At 42.5% G+C, this 9,676-nt stretch overlaps 1 protein-coding gene across 1 annotated transcript in view; it reads left to right on the top strand.

Moving 5' to 3' along the window:
• Positions 1-9,140, top strand: part of LOC144753562 (uncharacterized) — a 256,527-nt gene extending 247,387 nt beyond the window's left edge. The window contains 2 exon segments of the mRNA XM_078641237.1: positions 6,732-6,864; positions 6,866-9,140. Coding sequence (XP_078497363.1) covers positions 6,732-6,864; positions 6,866-7,559 — 827 coding nt within the window. The 3' untranslated portion in view covers positions 7,560-9,140.
• Positions 9,141-9,676: the final 536 nt, after the last annotated feature.

Raw genomic sequence — 9,676 nt, forward strand, 5'->3', positions numbered from 1 at the left:
ACTATTCCCACTCCAGGGAGTGCAACAGTAGGGTAAGTGTTGGATAGTGTAGGGGTAAAAATTACTATTCCCACTCCAGTGAGTGCAACAGTAGGGAAAGCGTTGGATAGCATAGGGGTAAAAATTACTATTCCCACTCCAAGGAGAGCAACAGTAGAGAAAGTAAATACTTCATATATGATGAAAAATAAATTCAATATTAAGACCAATTCCAAATTAATTAAAATTAATTACCAATTTAATATAATATAATAATTAATCAATTAAAAATTATTAAAAAAAATAATTACTAATAAATAATTACCTATTAATACAAATGAATTACCAATAACAATTAATTAATTAACAATTGAAAAATAATTAACAATTAATTCAAAATAAATACCAATTAATAAATAAAAAAAATTTATTAATTACAATTAAATTACTTCCCACCCAATTCCCCTATAAACCCACAACCCGCTACAGAAAATAAATTAATAAATTGAACATAATTATCAATTAATAAAAATGAACTACCAATTATATTTTAATTAATTACCAATTAAAAATTAATTAACAATTAATTCAAAATAAATACCAATAAATACATCAAAATATTTAATTAATTATAATTAAATTACTTCCCACCCTATTCCCCTATAAACCCACAACCCGCTACAGAAAATAAATTAATAAAATTAACATAATTATAAATTAATCAATTAATACAAATTAATTACCAATTATATTTTAATTAATTACCAATTAAAAATTAATTAACAATTAATTCAAAATAAATACCAATAAATTAAAATATTTAATTAATTATATTTAAATTACTTCCCACCCTATTCCCCTATGAACCCACAACCCGCTCCAGAATTATATTACGCAAAAATTAAATACCATAAAATTAATTAATTAAAATAAATTATAAAATAAAAATACACTTTTAACACATATACTAACATAAAAAAACACTTACATATCATTAAAAATATAAATATTAACTTACTTACCTAAAATTCGATATTTTAGTTGTCTATATTCTGTCCATCGATATTTTGCCCATTCTATATTTTGGATTCGATATTACTTCTATTCTATTCGATATTTTTGCAGTCTATATTCTGTCCATTCGATATTTTGCCCATTCTATATTTTTAACTCGGTGTTTTGCCCATTCTATATTTTTTACTCGATATTATGACTGCATACCCCTTTATGGATAGGGGTTTATGATACGTGATGGAGGGATGTGAGGTAATATCGTGTCCAATCACCTGATCAGCTTTAAATATTTTCCACTGTTTAGAATTTGTCTTGCTGCTGTGTACCTCGTATTGTTTGCAGTGATGAACCTTACGGTAATAACAGGTCCCTCCTTTGGTGTCTCTGATTTGAAAGTAGTTTATTCATGTTCTGGGTTCTCGCTTGGCTGCCGGCCATGTACTTTTTTCTTCCTTCTCATACATTTCTTGGCTATCACAGTTTCTACGGGTCCGTAGCATTTCACCGTAGGGGATACTTTCTGTCAGTTTCTGTGGATGCACGCTATTCACAACGCCCTGCTTTTTCCTTTCTATGTAGGCTTGTGACCATATGTGCTTCTCTAGCTCCATATGGATAGCCGGTTCATTTATAGATTTATTTCTGATCTAATGAGTGATTTTTCGGTTGAGGTCATTTTTTGTCTGTCTCTAGATTAATCTTTTAGACATTTCCCTACTTCCATCCCACAGCAGGTCCCCGATCCAAATCAGCGCATGGTTTGTCACGTTTTCATTTTGTGATGTCCAGACCACCTGTTATGTACCCGGGCTAGGCCCATGTAGCGAAGTGGCTCATTTCATATATTGTCCAATGTTTTACAGGAACATTTCTGCTGTGACCTTTTAGACATATTTGCATGCACGACAATGTTGGATTTGTTTCTCTGGAACTCCTTTGTTTACACATCTAGCTTCGCACAACATTACCACGATACCTTGACCACTAAGTACAAGGCCTCTTGACGCACTATGTACAAATGTCGTATCTTCATCCACAGGGCGACAGGGCTATCTACATATCTATAACATTGTCTAATCTATACGTACATTACAAAGATGCTTTCTATTATAAATAATGAGAATCCCAATAGATTAGTAGAGGAGGCGCTACAGCTGACACTCAGGGATGAGACTTCACTATGCAGCGGGCTGGCATCTCTGTGAGGAGAGTTCAGTTTGTAACCAATTTGTGGCCTGCATTCTCTCCTGTCATGTCCCTTAGTGGGGATTCTTGACTTCACACACACACACTCTAGGTACACGCAGAGTAGGGAGTGCATAGTACGAGTTCGCCTGATTACTGCCTTGTTTATATCCCTGCATATATACACTGTTTTAGCGCCATGCTAGAACTATATCTACTATTTACGTGCTTGTAATCACTTTCAGCTGCTTCAGTCTACTGATTATTGCAGCTTATGTATTCTATACAAGAATAACGTTGGTTCAATAAATATACTGAATACGTCCCACTGTGTATTCTCTGTATATTTCTGTGAGAGCAAGTAAGCTTGAGTGTCTGAGCGAAAGGTTCTGTTCTGTTTCCACGATCTCTGAGGGGTCAGGGTTGTCACGTTCAGTGGTTGCCAGAAACCATTTCCTTCCTGGTAAAGTTAGGGAGTCTTATGGTGGCACTGTGAGCTAGCTGGTCTCTAGGCCAACTCATCCTGCGGACGTGCCCAGAGCCAGTCTAGGCACCTCATCCAAAGTTTATGTTGTCCAACAAACGTGCAGGTCCTACGGATTAGTGGGAACGACACGACACACCTGTTCCTTCCACCAGACCACAAATACATTTGCAGAGCTGGGAGAGCAGGTGCCCATTGCTGTCCCTGAGATTTGTCTGTAATATCTATCTTTAAATATGAAAATATTAATATTTTGGCAAAAGTCATGGTCCCAAGCATCCATGTATAGTCATATGGAGATATTGGTCTATTGCAAAAAGCATTTTTGGAGGCTCTTAGACCTTGCGTGTGTTGTACACATAATTAGCAAGATCACATCCTAGGTAATTGTCAAATATGATTGTCTCCTGTGTGTATCTTTTGTGGAAAATTCTCTCTATCTTTACAATATGATGGGAGGCTCTCCACAAGAATCAGCAATAAATGGTTTTAGTTTATTGCTGTGTTTTCCAGTAAGCTATTGTTGGAGGGCACTATATGCCACCCTTGTTCTTGCATACATTTGTTAGAAGGTAAAAGCATGGTACAGTAGAGGGTAGTGTTTTACACAAATGAAAATGTTGCCATTCCCATTTCACAACAATCCGTATTTAATAATTATTGAAAAGTCTTTTGTTCATAATTGCAAACAATCATTAAACCACATTCTTGCCCTTTATCGTATGACATTGGTTCTTATGTTGTCATTACGGGATGTGTTAATGGCCTCCCTTTGTCCATTACTCAAGTTGGATCTGATTCTTCCCTTCTTGCCTTGACTGGTGAACAAATTATTTGAACAAGTCTTTGGCCACCGAGTCACTAAAGACATCCTGATTATCATGAGGCAAGGAGGAGTTATATGTAGCTTCCTTTTTGAAGCGAGTTAGGCTTCCCTGATCTATCTGTGCCCCCTTTCCCAGCAATGCTTCCCGCTCTTTCGTAGCACATATATTTCCATTATCCAGACCAGCAAACGTGAAATTACCCAAATTCCACAAATTCCGCAAGTGGAACTGAATTTCCCGCCCAGGCCTAGTGGAGACACCACATACCATAGGCTGAGTCCACGTGTGATAAAGATGCAACCGTGGCTTTTCTACCCAACATACCTCTAGTAGATATTTGTAAAGCAGAAACATGTGGCTTTTTCGATAGAACCTCTCTCAAACCCACCCCTTCTCTGGAACTCTGTCACTCCCTGAATGACTTTTTTATTCAAAAAATCGTAACCATTAAAACCAACATTCCCTCTCCTTCCCTTACCTTTGTGGACCCTCAGTGTCCTCCCCCCAAGGACTATTTCACCACCCTCCCACCTTTAACTAAGGAATCGATAACTGCCATAATCTCACTTGTTAAATCTGGTTCCCCGCTAGATCCTTGTCCGACTCATATCCTCCGTCATATCTTTTCTAGCTGCCCAGATCCCCCCCTCCACCTTCTCAACAGTTCTTTATCCCAGGGTGTGGTACCCAACTCACTTAAATCTGCTGTAATTGTCCCTATTTTGAAAAAACCTGGTGCCGATCCCTCAATCCCAGCCAATTTCCGCCCCATCTCTCTTCTACCGTTCCTGGCGAAAGTTCTCGAGCGTCACGTCACCCACGCCCTGAGCTCTTTCGTGGAGAAGAACGGGGCTCTTGCCCCCCGCCAGGCCGGGTTCCGCCCCGCACACTCCACGGAGTCCGTAGTGCTCTCGGTCCTTGATAACCTCAGGGAGGGAATGGATACCAACCAACATCAGGCCCTGGTTCTCCTCGACCTCTCAGCCGCCTTTGACACGGTGGACCATTCCATCCTACTTTCCCGTGTCAGGGCGGCGGGGATCGGGGGTACCGCGTTGGTCTGGTTATCCTCCTTCCTGAGGGACCGCACCCAGGCAGTTCGCCTGGGAGATTTCACTGCGAACTTCCGTGACGTTCAGTGCGGGGTTCCCCAAGGATCCTCCCTTTCTCCCCTCTTATTCAATCTCTACATCTCCCCTCTTATCTTTTCACTGCAACAAATGGAGGTCTCCGTATTTAATTATGCGGACGACCTCCAGCTTGTGTTCAACCTTTCCTCTTCTCCCGACTCTGTCTCCAACTTTCAAACTATCATGATTCACATCCGAGACTGGATGAACCACAACCATCTTAAACTCAACCCAGACAAGACTGATCTGGTGTTGACGGGTGGTTCATCCAGTCCCTGGTCCCCCATCTTTTGGCCCCCTTCCCTTGGTGCCCCACCTGTTCCCTCTACCTCAGTTAAAACTCTAGGCATCAAGCTCAACTCCCAACTCACCCTTCACCCCCAGGTTAGTTCTGTGGTCTCCTCCTCCTTTTTGGCACTTCGCACTATTCGCAAGGTGTCCCGCTTTTTTTCTTTTGATGCCCTAAAACTTATCACTCTTGCCATGGTCGTATCCCGCCTGGATTATGGCAACGCCCTATATGCAGGTATCCCTGCATATAGTCTTCGGCGTTTGCAGCAGATCCAAAACCAGGCGGCGCGCCTGGTGTTCAAACTCCCAAAATCCTCCCATACCACTCCCCTCCTGAAATCTTTGCATTGGCTTCCTGTCTGTGCCCGTGTCCAGTTCAAGCTTGCATCTATCACCTTTCAAGCACGACTGGGCACGGCGCCAGCTTTCATCTCCTCGGCGATCATTCCCTATGTTCCTTCTAGGGAACTGAGGTCATCTTCCCAATCCCTTCTCACTGTCCCACGGTTTCGAAGAAAGAAATGGGGAGGCTCGAAGTTTGCGACCCTCGCCCCTACTTTTTGGAACTCTTTGCCTGCAGAGCTCAGAGCTTCAACCTCTTACCTGTTATTCCGGAAACAACTCAAGGCATACCTTTTCGCCAAATCCTTTAACTAATACTATAGTCTCTCATTTTTCTCCTACTCCGGGTTTTCTGCCCTGACCTCTTTCAGTTTTAGCGCCAAGAAACCGCTGGTGAACGTGCGCTGTAAAAATAATTTTAAATAGAAATAAATAGTGGTTCTGTGCACCCTTTCATAAAATATTTCCCTGGTGACATCAATGCAAGGAAGAAGCCCAGAAGTGCTTAATTGTTCTAAGCATATTAGTAACTCAATTAGCAATTCTTTCCTTTCAATCAATCAATCAATCAGCGGTTTATAGAGAACGCTACTCACCCGTGAGAGTCTCAAGGCGCTGGGGGGGGGGGAGGGGGAGCAGCTCCGGGTCAGTCGAAAAGCCAGGTCTTGAGGTCCTTTCTGAATGTGTGGAGGGTCGGGGAGCGTCTGATGTTGACCGGGAGCTCGTTCCAGGATTTGGCTGCGATGTAGGAAAAGGTTCTCCCGCCGGTTCAGTTTCTGCATATGCGGGGGACCTCTGCGAGGGCGAGGTCAGTGGAGCAGAGGTTCCTCTTGGGTACCTGGAGACATACTCGGTCGTTGAGGTATGTGGGTGTGATGTTGTTGAGGGGTTTGTTGGCATGGGTGAGGAGTATGAAGGTGATCCTCTTCTCAACGGGGAGCCAGTGGAGGCTCCGTAGGTGTTGGGTCATATGTTTCTGGTGTGGTGTCCCTAGAAGGAGCCTGGCTGCGGCGTTCTGGACCTTACAGATTCTTTTAAGTTATTGTACAACCTGTGATGTGCCACAGCTGCTGCAAATGGAAAATGTTACTCTCTTGCAAATACTGTCAGTTTGTCATGTTGCAGGCTCACATGCATCACCCACTTGCTGTATGGTTGGAAAGTATTTAGGTTGCTCAGATTAAGCAGTTTATTTTTTTGATTTTACTCATATAAGCAGTCGTACTCCGATGGAGAAAACAACACAATGATTTTAATTGGAGTCTGCGCGCTAATGCATTATGCCTTTCTGGTATGGGATTACGAGCCGTTCTCCAGATCAAAACTCAATCTTAAATACATTTCTTTTTAGTAGTCAGAACCCAACACATTTTCCTTCCTTCCTAGATATTACTGTCCACCTTTCTCATATTATAACTTTGCATTTCTTTCAAGAAATATTTTCCATGTATAATTCTCAGTGTTCATTTCATTCTGCAGCACAGCAGTCGCAGACAGAAAGTATGAATGGGAAAGAGAAACGTAGAGCTTCTGGAGGAAGGAAGAATTTTGCTTATAAAATGAATGAAAGAAAACACCAAGGAATACACAGGAGAGAGAATTTTAACAATAAAACACACCGGCCTAAGAGCTTATGCCTGTGCTGAGTGTAAGAAGACATTTACTGGAAAGACGCATCTTTTACTGCACAAACAAACACACACAGATCAGTATCCCTACACTGAGCATGAAATGAGGTTTGCTGATAAGGCAACACATGAAAAAACTCACAAAGGAGAGCGGCCTTTTCACTGCAATGTCTGTGAGAAAAGTTTTACTCAGAAGGGAAATCTTCTACAACATCAAAGAATACACACAGGAGATAAGCCTTATCACTGCACTGTGTGTTCCAAACCCTTCTCTCAGAAGGCGACCCTTGTACGGCATCAAATAACTCACACAGGAGAGAGGCCTTATCACTGCACTGTGTGTTCCAAGTGCTTTTCTCATCAGACAAACCTTATGCTGCATCAAAGAACTCACACAGGAGAGAGGCCTTATCACTGTACTCTGTGTTCCAAGTGCTTTGCTCGTCAGACAAACCTTGTGCTGCACCAAAGAACTCACACAGGAGAGCGGCCTTATCACTGCACTGTGTGTGAGAAGAGGTTTTCTCGGAAGGCGATCCTTGCACGCCATCAAAGCGTACACACAGGAGAGCGGCCTTATCACTGCACTGTGTGTGAGAAGAGGTTTTCTCGGAAGGGGACCCTTGTACGGCATCAAAGCGTACACACAGGCCAGAGGCTTTATCACTGCACTGTGTAGCAAGAGATTTGATCTTAAAGCAAGCCTTCTACGCCATCAAAGAACACACAGGTGACGGCCATGACGCCGTACAGTATATGGAAACTTCTGTAAACAAAAGGTGGTGCTCAGCAGCCTCAAACAACACATACAAGATGGAAGCCTTCTCAAAGCACTGCACAAAAACCTTCATTTAAAAAAAGAAATGTGATCTTTTACATCATCTAAGAATCTACAGCTGAAGTTAGACCTCCCATGACATCTACCAATCCTTCCGGGGTGAGATCCTCCCTTTCCTCTGAATGTCAGAAGAGCTTCGAGTTAAAGGACAAACTCCAACGTTCGCAGCGTCTCCAAACAGAATGTAGCTTCTTCAACGTCACTAACGTCCCTTCACCAAGCAACGAACTTCACAGAGGCTGCTTCACTGCGATTAAACCTGTCAGACTCTCATGAAATGTGTGCAGTGTTGAAGACATGTTACCAACTGTGGATCATAAACTATCCTGATAGACATAACTTCTAGGATTCAACAAAAAAGTATTGAAAGACCTGAGCACATGGGAAAAAGGAATCAAAAACCACTTGAGGACAAAAAATATAAACTCCTTTCATCACCAAAGCGGGAACATCTACTCCCTATCAGTATCTTCAGACCGGCTGTGTAAATATTCTGAACAACCCATCCAGGCTGAGAGATCAAAAGAGGATTCATGGCTGTCCAGATTGTAACAACTTACAAAGGTGGCACCAATCATATCATTCTGCAGTTTCAATTGCCGAGACCGTTATACAATTCAGAATGTTTTGAGATGGTTTATTCTGGTCAGAATTTTTTTTTTTTTATAATCAATTTATTATCATTTTGAAAAACAAACAAACAAAAAGACAGCATACATCTTACACAGTAAAGCTAATTCCATCTCCAACAGACAGTAAAAATCCCCACTGTGTGGGTAGGAGTATTTATGCAAGCCACCCAAGCTGGAAGCAGCACCCAGTTACACGGGAGAGCCAAAGCTGGCAATTTAAAACAGTAGGATCAGCCATTTGCCCCAAACCCTATGGAACCTCGCGGGACAACCATGTGTCTCAAAGAGGGGTTCCTCCTGGGCCGCGCCCCAATCCACTCCCCGGCGCCACTTTCGCAGGGTAGGGGGGTTGGGCTGGGCCCAGGCCACTGCAATATCTCATTTAGCCACAGCGACCGCCGTTCCCTGAAAATGTTTGTCTGCTCTAGAGCCATCCAAACCATCAAATACACCCAGGAGAAGACTTAAGGGATAGTGTGGAACCTGCCAACCCAAGGTCTGTGTGAGCTCAGATTCCACCTCGGACCAGAATGGGTCAAGGCCTGGGCAAAGCAAAGCATATGGTAGAAGTCGGCCGGAGTTTGGCCGCTATTCTGATGAGAATTAAATACCCAAAAACTAACTTTCACATACATTACTAAACAAAGCATATTGTTAGATCAGATAAAGACACTGTAAGGAGTATTTCATCGCATGCTGTGATGTGTTTTGTGAGGTCAGTTGTGTCCTGTTCTAGTGTGAGGGGTGAGATTGACAACCAGACAAAGGACACTGCCGCAGTGAGCTGTTTGCCAAGAATGACTTATTTTATGCAATAAAACTTTGCCAATAAACCAATCTGCCTGCCTGTTTCCTGTGGCGATGAGGCGGGCGATACTTCAAACTTATCAGTACGTTTAGTGTCTGTTTTCTATCTTGGTGATTAGTCTGTCACGGAAGAGGGTGGGGAGGGACTTACACCCCCTGCAGCCCATCCACCACCAGCCCCTGAGATGTGAGGCAAGCGTTACAAGTACAATTTGCACTGTTGATGTTTCCAAAGACAAGACAACTTTTGAAGTTTAATAGTGTAATTGCTTTGGGAACACCTTTGTCCCTTGGACCTTTTCCTTCACTGAGCGTATTGATTGGCTTAAAATAGTCCGATTACTCTGGACCCTGTGCCATCTGTGAGGGCACAAGGCTTGCCTCTAAACTATTATATGGAAGCAACAGCACTAGTATAAGAAGTCTTGAATCATCCTGGTGAATGTTGTGTGTCTCCCACAAGATCAATACATAGTCATCAGTGACCATGATGCCTGATGTGAGGCTGCTCTGGGGTCA

The sequence above is a fragment of the Lissotriton helveticus genome, chromosome 1_1 (assembly GCF_964261635.1).
Source record: "Lissotriton helveticus chromosome 1_1, aLisHel1.1, whole genome shotgun sequence".
Classification (NCBI taxonomy): domain Eukaryota; kingdom Metazoa; phylum Chordata; class Amphibia; order Caudata; family Salamandridae; genus Lissotriton; species Lissotriton helveticus.